Source organism: Pomacea canaliculata, linkage group LG13, assembly GCF_003073045.1.
Source record: "Pomacea canaliculata isolate SZHN2017 linkage group LG13, ASM307304v1, whole genome shotgun sequence".
NCBI lineage: Eukaryota > Metazoa > Mollusca > Gastropoda > Architaenioglossa > Ampullariidae > Pomacea > Pomacea canaliculata.
Genome location: NC_037602.1, coordinates 15,798,923 through 15,817,920, shown reverse-complemented (window position 1 = coordinate 15,817,920; position 18,998 = coordinate 15,798,923). Strand labels below are relative to the sequence as shown.

At 39.2% G+C, this 18,998-nt stretch overlaps 1 protein-coding gene across 1 annotated transcript in view; it reads left to right on the top strand.

The window, feature by feature from the left end:
- The window catches only part of LOC112554484 (ras-specific guanine nucleotide-releasing factor 1-like), a 104,958-nt gene that overhangs the window by 70,305 nt on the left and 15,655 nt on the right, over positions 1 to 18,998 (top strand). Inside the window, exons 11-17 of the mRNA XM_025222264.1 lie at positions 5,567 to 5,736; positions 5,846 to 5,924; positions 6,383 to 6,597; positions 6,945 to 7,027; positions 16,965 to 17,040; positions 17,868 to 18,058; positions 18,294 to 18,505. Of these exons, the coding sequence (XP_025078049.1) occupies positions 5,567 to 5,736; positions 5,846 to 5,924; positions 6,383 to 6,597; positions 6,945 to 7,027; positions 16,965 to 17,040; positions 17,868 to 18,058; positions 18,294 to 18,505 (1,026 nt within the window). The remainder of the gene's footprint in view (positions 1 to 5,566; positions 5,737 to 5,845; positions 5,925 to 6,382; positions 6,598 to 6,944; positions 7,028 to 16,964; positions 17,041 to 17,867; positions 18,059 to 18,293; positions 18,506 to 18,998) is intronic.

Here is an 18,998-nt window from a genome sequence, read left to right as displayed (position 1 = left end):
CAGATAGCGTATTGAAGCTTACGTCTGTGACACGTGACCCCTGGTGATGACGTCAGTTCTGGAGACGCCATGGCAATTCATGTCATGTGGTCCTCCAGGCGCGCGAGCCGCTCTCCCCCTCTCGCGCCTTGCATGTCAGCAGAAAGTGACGCGCGCAGCGCAGATCACGCGTGCACTTTCACCCTGTCTCTTTCTCACACACACAAACTTGTGGAAACACACTCACGCTGCGCTATCGATCGCTCGCTCACACAATTCCACGAGCCAACGCTCGCTGCCGCGTCCGCTGCATCACAAGCATGAGTACTCTCCGACGCAAAGACTGCACGTGTGCATCGCTTCTCCCTCCCTCCTTCCCTCCTTCCTTCCTCCCCCCTCCCTTCACACACAACCCACAAAAAAAAAAAAGTTTTCACCACGATTTCAGAGTTGCAGATCAAGGATCCGTGGACGTTACGCTAAACTGATGTCAGCGACACCTAGCAGATGTTAAAGCCAGTGCACCCCAGTGGTTGGAAAGAAGGGAAATGTTGGGGTGGGGCTGGTGGAAAGTCACCGCGTGGTAGTGGTGGTTGTTATAGTGTGGTGAGAGCATGTGACGTCATAGGAGTTACGCTGTTTGAATTTGCGGTGCGCTGATGCGTTAGTCTCTGTCTCTCTCTCACACACACACACACGCACATACATAACATACACACAGCGCGCACACACATCAATACGTTTCAATGCACGCCTTCCTTTATCCTACCCTACCCGACTCTCCTACATTTCCGTCCAGGTTATTTTTAGTATCTGATCGGCCATCAGGGCCTGAGAACTGGTTTCGCGGTCACCACCGTGGGACCGTGCCCTTTGCCCTCCGCTTGTGCACACGAGTTGCAAGACATGGATGTCTTGATATCCGAGGAAATATTTTACATTGAACCAAAAAGCAAATTGAAGATTTATTTACAATGTTCCTTGTCTAAAGTCAAAGGTCTTAATCAGTTTCTTAACCTCGCACCACGTTCTCTAAAAGAAAATACTGCTTCTCTTTCGGTGTGTCTGCTATTCTTGCATTCCATCTTACAAAAGCGCGTGTACGTGCGCATCAAACTATTAAGCTGTATCCGTCAGTTGAGGGCGGGGTGTGGTGGGGTGGGGAGATAAACATAACCCTTGAAGAAAACAAAATACGCTCCAAATCTCTGCTCGCGAATCCCCCTTTCAATGATACCCCCCTCTGTTCCTCGTTTTAATCTCACTCACTTATGCGATCACCCAATAAAATCGTTTCATTAAATGGCTAACTTGAGTACAATATTATTTCAAACGAATTATATTAATCCATAATCCCAGCAAAACAGTCTGCTCTGTTCGCGAGGTACAGTTCTCTCACCTGACTTTTGGAAAGGGATCGGAAGTGATGTCATACTTGCCGTGACCTCTAAAACGTCACCTCGCTAAGTGGGTGACACCTCATTAGCATATGCTCGAAGGGCTGCGACCTTCTAGTATCGTCAGAAACACGAGCTTATATAAATCCATGTCTGGTTTTTGTTTGTTTGTTTGTTTGTTTGTTTGTTTGTTTGTTTGTTTGTTTGCTTTTGAAGTTTTTCGTGGAGCACTTTTTAAAAAAAAAACTTATAACAGCTGTGTTTTTATTAACCTGTTAACGCCTTTGACTTTCTTTTCATATTTGTTTAGGATTATTCTCTAATTTAAAGTTTTCTTCGCCTGTAACCATGAACGAAATATGTCTGCTCTGATTACCCCCGTAGCTGGTTTATCCATCCGTTCGATCCATACCTACATACCAAAGGAGCGCCCTGACGTTGTGAATGCCATTCGCGGACCTATTACTTACCTGGTCCTCAAGCCTTCTGTCATTCCCAAGGCCACTTTTACCAAAGATTTGATTGAGAATCATAACCCCGACCTTACCCCAAATGATATCATAATCCAGATGTTTTCACCAGCATATTTATTAATCCAAAGTATTTGGATTGTAGGTAATTAAGGTTGTCCCCTAACCTTTTTAGGTTCTTGTTGAGTGAGGAGTTTGATTAAAACATTGCTCTATTCACGGTCAGTCTTTTGTGCGGGCGGTGCCCATCTTCGCTCCTTCGCTGCCTTACTTTCCGCAACCCTTTTGAGTCAGGTACCATTCCCGACAGGTGGACTGACTGGGGAAAGTTTGCTGCGCCACGCGGGTATTAAACGGGTGCCCCTCTTAATCTGGACGCCAGCTATCTTCCTCCAGGTAATTAAGAAAGAATCGCGAACCACACATATTATATATGGTCATTAAGATGCGTGTACTTAGTCTTGGGCGCCATGTTTTTGCTTTGTTAATTAAATGTAAGTTTTAACAATTAAGTGATGGAAGGGTTCACCTCGCTGTTTTTAGAACATCAGAAAGTTAGAACACCACAACACCAGAACATCGGAACTTTGCAAAGCACAGAAGAGAAGAACGTGCTGAGAACGGAGGGGGGAAAAAGCTATTAACGATCTTAAATATTACAATGGGGAAGGCACCAATGATTAAGCGTGCGTGGTTCTGTGGCATCTTAAAGGTCAAGCGTACAAGGGCCACAAACAGCCTGAACCTAGCACACTGATATGTAACAAAATTTATAATGGAGTGAAAATTTGTCTGTGCCTGAAAGGTCAGAAACTTCAGCTCTGAATGACAAAGAGTATATGTTATATTTATAGCATCGAAGTTTCAAAGTGTAAAGGATTTCCGATACCCTCCAGTCAGGAAGCACTGGTTTTTTGTCATCAAGGATTTCAAGGTCGCCAAGTTACCATGCTAAAGGCTCTTGTTAAAGCACCCAAGCGCCAACTATCAAAGTGTTGCCGGTGATCTGGCAAACGTCTAGACTTAGCAACACGTTGACCAAAGTTCTGAGGTCCTGATCGTTGGTTTCACACACAACTTTCCCAGACTTAAGACATTCCACAACATTTGTCCAGTTACGAAGTCATTAATCTTCCTCTTACTACTTTTTTCTTTTGAGTGTATCAAAACGTACACTCTTAACTCTTCTTTCCCTCCGTCCATAACAAACTAAAAAGTAAATAACAAAGTTTTTCAAACAAAATAGTAAGGATATATTTATTATTGTTGTCGTGCTTTGCTTCAGGGCTTCAGAGCAATGTTTATCTTACATTGATGAGGGGATGACAGGGAAGTGTGCGCACGCCGTATCGGATGACTTGTTTTTTATTTGCCTTATGTGTATATGGTGTGTATGTATCCTCGTCATGTTTATTGTCTTTTTCGTGAATATTTGTATTTTTTTATATATTTATGTATCATGGAATAAAAAAAAATCATGTGGAAAAATAGTAAGAATATCATTTTCACAAAAACTCCATTTCCCTTTAGATTTTCTGCGGCAATACTTATCGCCCACTAGTCTCATGGGCTTGGACGTTGGAACCTGTTGTAGTTGCTGAGTGTTGATTTGTCTCTTGTTTCATCAATTATAATCTGTTGGACGATACAATATTAATTGTTTTCTTACAATGCCTGTTGTTTTGTACGGTTTTACTATTGATGATATTTTGATATAGTATTGTGAGATTATTTCTCCTGATATGGCCTGTGCAGTAGCAAATAAAAAACGTTCGTCTCTCTCTATGTATATATATACATAAAATAATTATTACTATTAAAGTAATTCTTTCATAGAGTATTTCTCACTTGCCAGCAAGCGCAGTGCGTTTTCCAAGAGAGTACAGCACAAGTATATAAAATTTGTTCATATACTTTTTTTTTGATGCTCGACTTTCCCTTGAAACAGGCCGATTCCGTTTTCTCAGTAAATGTCTCGGTTTCTCTTTCTCTTCCCCACACACACACATAATACATGCCTCGGAAAATGAAAGCAAGGGTTGGAGAAAAAAAAAAAAAAAGACCTCAGGAACTCTGGAAACCGGAAACCTGTTTTCCAAACTAACGAAAGGGAAATAATCCAAGTGACTGAGTTTGATAATTTCCGTAATTTTTTGGTAACAATATGATACTACATGTTACTATCTATGCTAACATGATATACAAAACACACACACACATACACGTTCGCTGCATGCACGCACACACGGATTCAGCTAGATCCATGCAGCGTGGTGTCTGTGCGCGTGTGGCCAGACGTGCAATGCTGTATCGATCCCTGCAACCAGTAAAGGCCCACTACCACCAAGGACCCGGCCTCCATCCCTCTGTCCCCCACCTTCCCTAACCGCCACCATCGTCGTGCTGTTTGTGTATCGGCCCTGCAGGGCGCTTTGCTGTCTCTGTCGACATCGTCGCCGATTCGCTTTACACCACTCATCATCAGTCTCCTCGCTGACCCCCTAGTGCGTCGACGATTTGAGGCGGAGAGCAACAGCAACAGCAGCAACCAGGGCAGGTGGTTGTGGCGGCGCTGGTGCCGGTGGCGCTGCTGTGGTCGCGGTGGCGGAGAAACCAGGCGTGTGTGTGCGAAACTGAGCGGCGGCCATGCTTGTATGATGTACGGGGAATGAGGGTTTATGCCACTCATAGCAGAGGTGAGGAAGTGTTTCCTGTCCTGGAGTCTCAGTCCGATGTGTTGCGTTTCTGTAACTGGGATGGGAGGAGAGGCGGCCACCTTGTTCTGTCCTCCGGATCTCTTTTCGCCTGACCGGCCAAACGCTTGATGTCCCGTGCACGTCACGCGATCATAGTCTGTCAGTCAGTCCAGGAGCCACCTATGGCTGCCCACAGAGCCCATACCCTGGTCACACGGCACCCGCAATCGACGACTAACCGCTGTCAGTGGCTGCCTGTGTATACTGCCCCTCTGTCGTGTCCTCTTGTGGTCAGTCAACACACGGGTAAAACGATCGGGGCCTGCTCGATGCATACCCGCGACAGTCCGTACCCGTAGGCCAAGGGTGACATCGTCTCGTTGGGTCTCGGCTGTTCTCGGAAGACATGTTTTGTTCGATGGATATTCGGTCACGGGTGCGTGGAATAGTTGCACGTGTCAAACGCCCACCAACAAGACGAACACTCCCTATCTTCCCCCACCACACACACACACAGTTCTGCTTGTTTGCACGTGGTGATTGTAAAATACGGAATAGCTGCAGATTTATCCAACACGTGATCGGTATTGCAAGTGTAGACGAAATATAAAGACCGTAGTAATGTCAATGTGGTAAAAGCAGCTAAAGATTGTAGCCAATGGTGTCTACTGAGACCTTTTGTCTTGTTCTCCTTATTATAAGTTTCGCTACTGATGGACATTCAAGTCAAGAGAGAGTGTGTGTGAGAGACAAAGTAATACCCATTAGATCTGGTCCTGTATGTTATTCATTGCAGGCTAGTGATCACAAAAATCAATTAACAACTAAAGCTTTTGAATCTCGTTATATCAACATGATTAGATATCCATGACATCGAGAACATATAGATTTTATTTGGTTTCCTTTCAAAGTTTCAATTGTATCTTTTGTGTGTATTATATTAACGTTCATTCGGACACTGTAAAAAAGGACAATGATGTATTCAGCAAGGAACTGCAATAAATAAGTTTATTGTATATTTCAGGACCTCTGCTGCAGGTGGTAAATGAAAAAAATCGTTCTGCACGTGGACGGCTAGGCTCATTCAGCTCTTCCTTCAAAGACAAAAAGGAGATAGTGCGACAAGTGTTTCTGTTCACCAATCATATACTGCTTACCACCCGTGCCTCCAACGGTCGGCTACATCTTGCAAAGGTTAGGCTGTCAGAAGGATGATTTACAAGCAATGCTTATGTATTTTATTTTGGCAGAATTTCGATGTGAAAACTTTTAAAGTCAATATAGATGTTTGCATCTATTTCAGCATTATGGAAAAATAACCCTCCTGGATTGTACGCTAGTGGAAGACCCTAATTCAGACATCTTTAACTTCGATGAGGACAGTAAGTAGAATTGCTAATTGTCAGATATTTAATGATAAAATCTGTATGTGTTGGCTAAGGATGCAGAATGCTTTCTTGTTCACAATTTTGTCCCTTGTGTTTTTTGTGAAGAGGGGGGATTATATCTGTACAATCTCCATTTGTTTATTGTACTATACATCTAAATTTTGCATGTGAATTACCATTTGTAAGTGACGTGTATTATAGGAGTCTCTTAAGCTTATATGTTTGTGCAATGTATGTGGGTGCTTGGATTGTCTGTCTGATCTGATTTTATTCATGTTGCCAATTCTTTTATGTTCCCTCTGTATATGGGTGTCTTATGTGACCGTATGCATGAAGCTATACAAATATACATATTATGTATATCTGAGAGACTGTTCACACGTAGTATCAGTTTCATTTGGATCTCCTCTCATTTGCTTATTGATGCTCTCATGATTTCACACTGGATTCAGCATCTTCAGTGGACTCAAACCTTAGCCTCAACAGTCAAAATTCAGCAGCCAATCTACTGCCTGGCACCACAGGCAGTGACCGGGAATGTAAAGTGGATTACAATGGCCTTGACTTTCGTTTGATTGTGGACTCGAAGAGTGGTCCACCCATCACCATTACACTTGTGGCATCAACGCTGCATGAAAAGGCTGCATGGTGCAGTGACATCAGTCAGGTGTGCACCAGTTTTGCTCAGTCTTTTTACAAGTGTTGTAAGGAATGTACAGGTGCTCATTAACTTTAGAATTATTGCTTTTTGACAGATAACCAGGGTTTTTATAGCCTTATATGCACAAGTAATTTTCCTAGTGCCACAGTTTGTTGTGATTTTAACAAGGTAATAAGATCAGTTTCTGTACTATATCTTTAATCTCATACCAACATTACCAAAGATCTTGGACAGGTAGTTCTTTTATTGCTGAATGCTCAAAGTAATGACAGATGCTAAGAGTAAGGATCTCCACCCCAGAGTTTTTTTCTGTATAATTTTATTTTTAGGCCACAAATGTTTTTTTTTTCCAGTGTATTGAGAACCTGCACTATAGCGACCTTCTCAACAGCTCCATGAGTGAGTCGTCTTCAGTGACTATGCCCCAATCTGTCAGGTCAGTTTCTCAAAGTATACAGATCTTATTTTTGGCTGTTACCTTTTTGCTTTCCTTTTTTTTTCATAACTTTCAACTAAATTACACCTTTTCTCAAATTTCTTTGCATTGTTCTATACATGAAAAGAAGTAAGGTGATGGAAAGTAGTTCTAAGTAAACGTTCTGGTCATAGTACAAGAAGTCAGGTACTTATAATGATGTCTTTACCACCTTTTAAGAATAATAATAAACGTAATATATATATAGCGCATGATCACATTCATGAAGGAGCATGCTGTCAGTGCTTGAGACAAGAACGAGACATGGACAGCATACCTTTTCCATTCCTTGTTTAAATAAAGCTTGTCTGTACATGAAGAAGTTTATTTTGAAATTATTTCTTAGTCCCTCTTTTCTCCTTTTCAATGTGCATCCATCACTGATCTAAAACTAATTAACAGACTCAGTCTGTCTTTGCCTGAAGCTAAGTAGACATCAAACGAGTTTTCATAAGGTGATACTGTCTCAGTATTTAAATAACCTGCTGCAGTATTTTTCATGAGCTGTTCATGTTATGCGCTTCTCTTATTGAATTGCTTAAATTCTTTGGTTTCTGAAGAAGTAGGTATTCATCTGCTTATGTACCATGCTGATTTATGTGACATTAAGGGTAGTAAGATCATCACCAAGTCACCAATGAAATCATGCTCTCTCGAACCGATTCCAACTCGCCTCTTACCTGAGTGTCTTGACTGGATGATTCCAGTTATCACTCACATTATCAACTACTCCTTGTTGATTGGTGTTTTAACTGTCATTATTTAAGTGTATTGTCATCATTCCAATTCTAAAGAAATTTAGCCTCAATCCTATTAACTTCAAAATCTATCCTCCAATTTCCAATCCGCCTTTTCTGTCCAGCATACCCCAAAAAGCTGTGCTGCACCAGCATTTGGACCATTACTCATGCCAAACCTCCTACTTAAACCATTTCAGTCAGCCTGTCATAAACATAATTCACTCCAAACAATGTTGCTGTGAGTGGTGAATGACTTTATCTGCTTACAACATAGATCACATTGCATTACTGTCAATGCTGGATCTGTTGGCTGCATTTCGTACACTTGACCATGACATTCTTTTCTTGTTTCGTTTTGTCCTTCTGGCATTGTTTAGGGCAGTCTGATGGTGCAACAGTTAGCGCCTGTCACTAATACAGTGAGGACTGGCTTCCTGAGTTTAGATCTCATCTCAAGCATGCTATTCTTTCTCTGCATGTGGCATTGGTTTACATGACTGACTGCTTTCCCGTGATACAGCCGTAGTTGCTGGCTCAGCGTAAAACACTAGTTTAATTTCTCTGAAGTGAATATCCCTTTTGCCCAGACCATCAGGATTCCTGGTGTTATCATCAATGCACCATTGTCCCATAAATATTACATCAATGCAGTCTACAAACCCATCTTCAATCTTTCAGGATTGTCACATCCGACCCTTCCTGTCAGTTTCTGCCACCAAAAATCTCATTTCTGCATTTGTGTTGTCCAAGCTGGATTACTGCAACTCTGTACTTGTCAGTCTCCCTAACCACCTACTGGGCAAACTTCAGACTGCTTAAAATAATGCCACTCTTGCTGTTTCCGTAGGTGACAATCAGACCATTTTACACCCCTCCTCAACAAGTTTCACTTACTGCGAGTTTGAGCTCGCATTAATTACAAGATTGATTACAAGATCGATTGATTATATTGTGCTACCATTGATTTCACAGCATCACATTAACATCTTACCACCCAAGTTGATCTCTTCAGTCTGCTTTTTTTGCCCTTCTCACCTTGCTGTGAATCACATGAGAGAAATTAGCAGACATTCCTTCTTCTCTGGACCCATTCTTAGGAATTCTCTGCCCCTCTCTCTTTGAAGTGTATCTACATTCAAAACTTTCAAGTACATACTCAGTAGCTACCTCTTTAAGAAATATCTTTTATAATTAAGCAAGCTTGTCAGTCATTCCTCAGTTCCATGCCTGTATCTATGCAGCATGTGTTGCCATGGTGTTATCCGTCTGCTGACACTTGTGTTTCTATGTTGCATGGCTGACTGTCAGTTTGTGCTTTTTTTGTGTACAGCATATGGAGCATTTTTCACATACGGAAACATACTTTGCAAATTCTTCTATGAATATTGAGATAGCTTATTGGAGGCGTCTGCGAGTTATGTTATTGTGCATATAGGGTTTATCAAGTAGTTATTCAATCTGTGGTTAAATGCAATAGATAAATGTATTTTTTATTTGTTTATTTTTTTTCAAATGATATCATTATCCAAAACTTAAAGGGGGAAAAAATATAGAACTTGTAATGAAGTTTGGTTTGCTGGCATCAAAGCCAATGGAGAAGCTGATTGAACAGCATCAGGAAAAAAGAAGTCTCTCTTTCACTTAGTATGAGAGATTTGTCAATTATTAGACTTTCTTACTGGTTCTGTATTCACACATCTTTACCTCTGAAAAGATGCAGGAATTCTTTGGACAATTATTTTTAACTTTTTTTCTTAGCAATTAAGTAGCAAGGATTTTCAACTGTACATATATACATATGTGTTCATATATGCATATGTGTATGTGTGTGACAATAATAAGAAAAAGAATTTCTTTATTCAATTTTTTGGAAGGCCATCTGGCCCACGTCAACATCAAATACTGCTAGTTATAAGCATCAATTCCTTTGTATTAAGGTTCTGCAGTTTTAAAACAAGATTTTGGGATTTTACACTGCTAACCTTATTTTTATGTGGTGTTCATGTCATTGAGATCTCCTTCTTAAGCATTCTCTTATATGTAGGGCAACTTGGCAACACTGCCCTTTAGGTTCTTTCACAGAACTTAGTTCTTAGCTGATTAGATCAGAGGGATCTTTTTGAACCTTTTAATTTCCCATGGATATTTTAGCTAATTCCTCGAGCTTAAAACTACTATGTAGTATACAATGTAAACATCTGAGTTCCAAACAGGATGTTTAGCCATAGTCTTCACTTTTGAGTGATGTGGTCTTTTCCTGTGGACTTTATCAACTTTATGTGTCGGCATGATCAGTACGCTGTGATTACCTGCCTTAGTACACTAAGTGTATAGTTCAGAAGCAGATACATGACTGCATGCATATGTCACAAAGAACATTCACATGCATACATTCTCTCTCACATACACATGCTCTTCCTCTCTCCTCTCTCTCTTAGAGTTGCGAGTTCAGATGATCTGCAATGAATTTCCATTGTATTTAGCTATGGGGTTCAGAAGCCTTTCAAGATTACCAGCATTGTTACTTTGGAAAGTTCTGGTGAAGTACTTTGCCTGAACTGTGGCATTATGATGCTCAAGGGACTGCCAAATGTTAATGGTTCTAAGAGAACTTAAGCAGCATGTGCCTTGCAGCCATGATTTCTGTATCAAGCAGAAATTAAAGTGCTTCTGATTGTGGCAAAGATGACTACATATACAAGAAATAAAGTGTACTTCATTTGCACAGATGTTGGTTTACTACTTGTTGATTCTACAGCATTGTTGATGCCTTGAGTTGTGTGTCCAAAAAAATGTGAATTATTGCTGAGGCACATTCAGCTTAGTTGCCAACTAAAATATGTTGTGGTTATGACTGTACATGATTTTATATTCCTTTTGTGGTATTCAAGTACATAACCCACACTGTGTAGGCAATTGTGCAGGAGTTTGCCAGACACAAAGTGCAGTGGACATAGTTACACTAGGGCAGTGAAAATGACAACAGTGATTCCTGAGACTGTGGAGTTGATTGAGACTGGAGTCATCACCTTCTCATCCAAGGTGTCCGCCACTGGAAGATAGTGTCACGAGCTCATTGTGCTTTGGATTACTTAGACCACTTCGTCTTCATGTACATGTGTCATGGATAATACTCAGTGCAGGTATGAGTGCCAAGTTGATGACCACTTCAACATTTAGTGCAGTTTGGTGGGTATTTTTGCAACAGTTTTTTTTGTAATGGAAACTGTGCAATAAACCTGTATTTCTTTTGTAAGAAAAAATAGAGAAAAAACCTGTGAACATGGACCATACATGTATTTATATTTCATGCAAGGAGATGCTTTTACTTATGCATAAAGATTTACAGGTGTACATGCATGCACACAGTCACTCTCACTTGTATGTACACTCTCACTCTTTTATGTTTGTGTTTAGGTTTTTTACAAGTGTATGTTTGTGTTTGGTTATTCTCATTCTCTCTTCTTCTCATTACTTTGTAAATATTTCAGCATTCTTCTTGCACATAATTGAAAGATTTTTGTGAACCAGGGGAAATAATGCATGATGGATTACTTTGAACTCGAATTACCAAACCCATTCCAGCACAAACATTAAATAAGACAATACTTTGTATTTTAAAATACGAACAAGTAGTAGTGTACAGTGCAGTTACCTTTAAATCCCCGCCTTTGCAACTGCATGCCCATTTCCGTTAATGTCTCGTGGTCCATTTACATTATCCATATGACAAAACAATAACTGTAATTAACATCAACATAAAAACTATTTAAAGCCCTACCTTTTTCATCTCACAGTACAGATATAGGAGCCACTTTTGCTATTCTATGGCAGAAGATATCAGTTAAGTCTCTTAGTTTAATGGAGCTTTATAGTGCCTCATATTATCCATTGTCAACCTCCCTCACAGGTAACGCATAAAATTTTGTTGATTGACACTTACCATGGTTACCTGTTCAAATTGGAGTATATGTATAAATGTTTTTTCCTCTTAACCTCTGATATCAGTTTTTGGATTCTCAGAAAGTACATCTGTGGATTACAGGTATAAGACAGAAATAGTTCACAATATTTTTTAAGTTCAGACTCCAGCTTTAGATCAACTTTCATGACAGTGACCAACTTTATTTGTCCCAGTGGGCAATTTGAACATGGGAAGGTGCTCTAGTCACAAAAGTAAGTTAGAAATAAAAACAAGAAATAAAGTTCATTGCAAGGTTTTGCATTAAAAGATATCAACAGTGAAAAATATTAGCAAATGAAAAGAAAAAAGTTATGGGCAAGTTACAATTTCAGATATATATATATAAATAAAAGCAAACAAACTATAAAATGCTATGATTAAAAGGTCTATATCTGACCAATGTCTGAAGACATAAGATGCTTTCTAGGCCAGCAACTTATTTGTATTTCTGACCCCAAACTATTTCTTCTTCCAGTCTTGTGAGACAGATTGTTATGACAGTATATCAGGGCATGTTCTTTTGCATGGCATGTGTTAATACAAAGCATCATTGGAACCTTCAAGGTTTTCTGCTGGTTTACTGTGCATCTCATTTCAAAAATGTTAGGCACCCAAACATAACTACAGCCATGTATTTCCTTTTGATGGAGAAAGAAATATTCTGAGAAATGTGTCATTGAAAAATTTTGTTGCTATGCAAATTTCATGGCTTATATTGTACCATTATCAAATATATACTGTACATACTGTGTATATTCTATGCTTTTCTATGACTTGCTTCAATGTCACAAAGCTATAGGAATTTTCCAGTTCATTGTTATTGTCATCCATACAATCCACTGTTGACCAAAATGCCATTTTTGTGCCAAATGACTGTATATGTACTATAAATTTATAAATTTATTTCACCTTTTTGCCTCCCCAATCAACCTCCAAAACACCAAATCATTTGGACATCTGGTGTCAGTAATTGCTATATGTGACCCATCACTACAAAATGAATCTTAAGTCACACGGAGCAGTTTAGTGGTAGAGACCGAGAAAGGCGATTACGGTCAGCTTAGTGCTATTGACTTGCGCACTTCAAAACTTTATAACTCACTCGATTTTAGAACTTTGGTATCAAAAGAAAGGTTAAAACCTGTACATTAAAAAAATATACAATTAACAAATTCTCAAATATCCGACTTAAGACTCATGTGGGTCACATATTTCTAAGAACATTTATCTTTTCAGTCTCACAATTAAAAGGTCTACATGCATCCACAATTTTATTTAAGTGACTGAGTTCAGTACAAGCTATTATTGACCAAAGTCTAAGCAAATAACCCTCTCTCCATTCTTAAGATACAAGATTTCAAACATCACCATGCAGAGGAAAAGATCACAACCTCAATGTCACAAATGTTAAATGAGATGCTTAATTAACATGGTCCCAAGAGTCTCATTGGCTATAGTTTTGAAAAAGTGAACACATCCATGTACTTCAAGGGAGTAGGGAAGAAGGGTTCAACATTTTTTTTTATGACGATTGGATAAAATTCAGTACCAGATATTAGACTGAATGCCCTCCTTCAGGTCGTAACATATACATTTTAAAGCATGCCAACTACTACATCACCATACACAAAAGAGGCAACACAGAATTGTGCTAATGATACATTTACTTGGTGAAAACTTCAGCCAACAGAGATCTACAGCCATACATTAATTAGGTATAGCTGTGTACAAACAAATCACAATTTAGACCTCATTCTGTGCATGGTGATGTTTGTAGACATGTCTCTCAAGAACAGAAGAACTCAGATTTGGCAAGTTGTATCATTTTGAACAGTCATTAGAAAAGAAAATTTGCTCCTCACTAGACTTTTAATTATGTCAGTGTATGTGACCTCTTTTTCCATAATGACATTCTTCGTTAACATAGCTTATCTTTAGCATAGAGCTTTTATACCTTCTATCTGCTGCTTGTCTGTGAACCTGCAATTTTTCCCCCAAAGACATGTATTTATAGTGCACCAGCATCAAACTCCTTGGTGTGTTTCTGTTGCCAGCCTGTCTAAACAGGACTTCTCTCAAGTACTATTCACGAAAATGTGCACCAAGTAACATACCCCGAGCGAACAACATTTCTCATACACTAAACGTGAAATTTTTCTTACACTGACTGCACAGGCAACTTCTGAAATATATAAATTGGAGAGAAAGATGTATTTTTACATTTAATTTTGGTTTAAAATATACTGCTGTGATAAAAAGAGTCTTAAGTAAAGGAGCCAAAACTGACTCAAAACAACTTGCAAAACTCTCTAGTGGATACCCTTTGTAACTCCTAGGTACAAACAAAACTAAGCAAGCACACATGGTTGCATAAGCAGCATGTTTATTAATGCAAATGTGTAGCCTTGACTGTATATTTCACAGCTTCATAAAAGCAGCTGTTTGGTATAATAATTTGGACAAAAAGATTTCGTTTACCAGATTAATGTAGTCAAAGCAGCTCTTGGTGTACATGGATTAACAACCAGTGATTCCTTCCTAGAAAAGTGCTATAGCTCACAAATGCAAAATAAATTGTGGCCATATTATGTATACCATTGTTAATGTGTTTATTTCCACAGAATTCAACATTAGAGTTTTGTCCTACTATGGCAGTGTTGTGTCGACGCAAAGGATAGACACAGCCTTTTCATCCTCTTATTCCTACAGTTACCAGATTATTGTGATAAATCTTGTGCTTGACAAAAGATTTTGGTTTTTGTTTACTATCTTTGTTTTCTTTCTCTCTTCCTTACACTCTCTCTCTTTCACTTGTAAACAGTGAACATGTGCATTCTGTTTTACGCAAGCACGTGTGCACTATGCATGCATCAGTGCACGCACACAGATCTGGCATCAACACTGGTTCAGTCCCTATAGCGCAGAGTGAGAGGATAGCTGATGTGGGAAGCATTTGGCTGGGTATTGATTGGCCCTGTGATGCAGTCTGCAGTCAGCCATGTTGGTCTGCTCCTGTGTGCCGTGTGGCAGCTTTCACACACATCTTTTATCCCAGGCGATATGCATGAGGAGCTTGCCTCTGACAGCAGACATTATGTTTTTTGCTGGATTCCAGCCTCGGTGATCACCTTTGGACTATGTATAGGTAACATGCAGCCATTAGATCCTAGCCTGACCTATATTAAGAGTCACCTCTGTTTCTTCACATTCACTGCCAATGACATAGGACAGTTTTAGGAAGTGTTGTCATTTTCACCTTCCCATAGTTCATGCTTTTAATATCATTAGTTTTTGGTTGCTTGATACCTTAATAATGATGAACTGGATTTTGGAAGGGTAATAGTATCAAAATCACATATTTGCTTGTCATAACATCTCAGTTGTCAGGTCTTTCTAGAAGCTGGTTTCTTGCATCAGTAAGGTGCAAGAGGTACGTAGTTTTTTTCCTGTAAGGATTTTAGACTTGTTGCAGGAATCTTGCAGAATTCACAGAAGTTCTGTAATAGTGTCTGCAACTATTCATGTCATAAAAAGTCTTTAATAAAAGCAGTATCCACAGGAATGCAGTAGAAATCAAGAAGAGCCTTTCAGTATGTATCCGCAGGCTAAGTAGTAGTTCACATCATCGTCTAGCTGAGCAGAAAGTATGGTTCACATTAGTTTGGCATGTTGCATTATTGTTGATTACTCAGTACATAAGACTACAGACATTTACCTGGGGAGATTGCAGTGACTGGACTTAATTATTAAAGAAGAAAACTATCAGTATGACCAGAAGAGCAAATGGTTGAGGATTTGTGAAAAATTGTAAGAAAGCCTTAGAATGATTATCTTCTTTGAACAATCTGTCAAGGGCATTCAGTCTCAGGATAGTTGCTTTGCTGTGAGCTGAAGTTGTGAATTTCTTGTTTGTGCACTCACTTTCTCGAAATAGTGTTTTTTTATGCATCGAAGTTGAATGCATGAAGAACAAATAGACATGCTCAAGAATCTAGCTTGCTTGAAAAACAAAATATTTCAAACAGCTGGTAAAATCTTTCATCATTGTCTGTTGCTCAGTGGCATAAATTAAGCATTGGTGGCAAAACAACTTCCAGCTGAAGAAACAATTTGGGAAGGAATAAGGCAATATCAAATTCAGAATTTTCTCCCCTTCCTGGATTGAGATGTAGGTCTGGTCTTACATATTAGCCAAAAATTTGTCTCAAAAAAAAAACCAAAAAACCAGTGGGACAGGGGCAAAATTTAACCTAGCCATTCTGAGCAATTTGTGGTAATTGTCTTCTGAATAAAGTCATGTTCCCTTAGTTTTGCAGTTCCCATGTGATTTTAAAAACATTTTGTTGGTGGATACTTGATAAATTGGTCAGAGAAGAATTGACCTACTTTTTCGGGTCCTCCGTTTCAGCACAGATGTGTATAGGTGCACTGCTGTCTGTCTGCTGAGACCAATGCTTAGCCTCTTATGAAGTTCTCTGGTAGTCTTGGTGAGCCTAAACAATGAATGTGACTAAGCTTTGTTTTAGTAGTTATCTGGAAATGTGGTTTCAGTTATATAGAAGGTAAAATGCAGTCACTAAAACAGTGAAGGCAATGATTTTATTTTAAAAGGGTAAATACCGTGGAACCTAATGCAAATCTATTAAAGACTTTGGCACTGCACAGCCATTCCTTATTTTGGCTTGTGTGTTATGCATAGTATTTTGCCTGTGAATAGTGGTTTATGCTATATGTGGACACTATACCCTTTGACATGGAGTATACAGACTGCTTAACACCTACGTCATTTTGTTTTGACATTATATCACCTTCTGTTTGTGAAGCGCCTTGAGCTTGTCCAAGATAAGGCCCTATACAAGCGAACTTTTATTATTTTTTTAATTAATATTGATGCTATACTGTTGCTGCAGTTCAAACAAGAAAAGAACATTTTTGCTACCAACTTTGTTATCACTCATATTCTTATATGACAAGATGTATACAGTTGTGGGTACACCCTAACTTTTGTTTGGGCATGGTGTGAACAGCATGCATGTTGCTGTATTTCAATCTTTATTATTTATCATCAAGTTGCTGTTCTGTATATAGATGCTTGGGCACCATTTCAAGTTTGATTAAAAAGCTATTGATGTTGTCAAAATGAGACACAGTGAGAAATGCATGTATAAGAGCACATTGGCCCCTTTTGTTACAGGTCTGACCCAAAGTTGTTCAGAGACGATGTAGACATCAAGTTCAGCCGCACTCTTAACTCATGCAAAGTGCCTCAGGTAACATGGAATATGTTATGTCTTTTCTTCAGTCTCATCAGCTTCCACCTCCTAATAATTTCTTTACAAAAGTAATGGTGAAGAGGAATGTCCCATAACCTATAGAAGCAACAGAATTGTACGTAGCTCACCTTGTCAGGAACATGGTATATGGACATAACACTTTCCATCCACTGATTGTTACCATTTTGATTAATCGGGTACTTGTGTTGGGTGGCGGTGAAGAGTGAGTTTTCCAGTCAGCAGCTGGAGAAAACTTTAAACCAGCAACCTTCTACTGCCACCAGGCAATAGGTTCTTTACCACTGTCACTTCGTTTCATGTGGAGATCTCATCTAAAAATATAATTACAAATTTATGACCGTCAGCATCTTGGCTGCAGTCTTTAATTACTCCAGTCTGTATGCCACATATAAATATTTGTGAGGTTGTTAGGGCTCATAAACTTGTAAAGCCTTGTAAGGACATCTTGCCTTTTTAAAGCCATTTGAATTATCCTGCACAGACAAAATATGAGGCTGCTGTCATCTTTCTCCAAATCAAGACCTACCTTTTTTTTTTTTTAAATATTCTTTTAAGGGTGGGTGTCTAGACATCGTGCTATGTTCATTGTTCACTTTAGAGTAATGTCATTTCAGTATTGAAATTCATTTAAGAACACAAATATTGTTAGCTAGCAACAGATGGTATAAATTATCAGATTATGGTTCCTTCTTAGATGTGATGGAATAGATTGATTCAAGATTTCACTTGATTATCACAGTGAGTCGCTTCTAATAACAGTGAATGAAATAGTTTGCTCCAAGGTTTTCACATGTTTTTTACAGATCAGGCATGCCAGTGTGGACAGATTGTTGGATCGCCTGACAGATTTGCGTTTCTTAAGCATCGACTTCCTAAATACATTCCTGCTGACATATCGTGTCTTCACAACTGGCCACACTCTCCTGCAGGCACTAAAGAAAGTATACAAGAGTCACGACGCAGCTCTTCTGGAGTGTGGCAACTTGCCTCGACCGTGAGTCCTCTTGATTTGTGAAAATTTACTTTATCCATAAAAAGATTGGTATAAAACTGTTACATAATTTAATTAACATTTTATTTGATAAAATAAAGGATACTTAATAGCACTGTTTCAAAGTTATACATATGGCTGAGTACACATTGCCAGCCAGTTTGCTCTCAAGAAAACCTTGCATACAGGAAAGTGTTTCAGAAGTTACTGAACTCTGGTGATTTGATAATGCTTACAGATCAATATCTGAGGGAGAGTCAGGGAGCCCCCCTCACACAGAATTCACTGGAGAACCTCCAGAGGTGGATGCTCGATACGTGATCAAACCACATGCTGAAAAATTACGACGTATCTCAACTGGCTGCATGAAGTTAGAGGACGAAGGAGGCTCCCTTGCAACGGAGCAGTCCCTCTCAGCTGCCACAGCATCAGCCACAATCACTTCTCGAAGTAAAAGTCCTTTTTTGTTTTGCAAGTTTTTTCCCATGATATTTAGTATATTTCACTTCTTTGTTATTGCCTTTTTAAAATCAGTAACATTTATTCGAACTTTGACTATTAGCCTATGAATATCATTGTTCTTTCCTCTGCAGCCATGACATCATTACCAGAAGTTAAAAATTTGGATGAATGCAGCTCACTGTGTCCTTGGTCTTTCATTCCCCAGTTAAGACATTGTACTAGAGTAAAAAAACATTGTCTTTTAAGGCTGCTGATTTTTACTTATTGACATATGTAATTGCTTTGACATTATGTTTTGATGACAAAACAGCTGTGCTGTGTCTGTCTGGACATGTGTGTGCGTGTGCATGTAGGCGTGTATCCCTTCACAGGTGCATTTGAAATGCATGATATGCACATCTTGCAAGCACATGCAGCTTGTATTTTTTAATAATAAACTGATCTGCTAAGAATGTTCATACAGCACTTTCGTTCAGTGAAT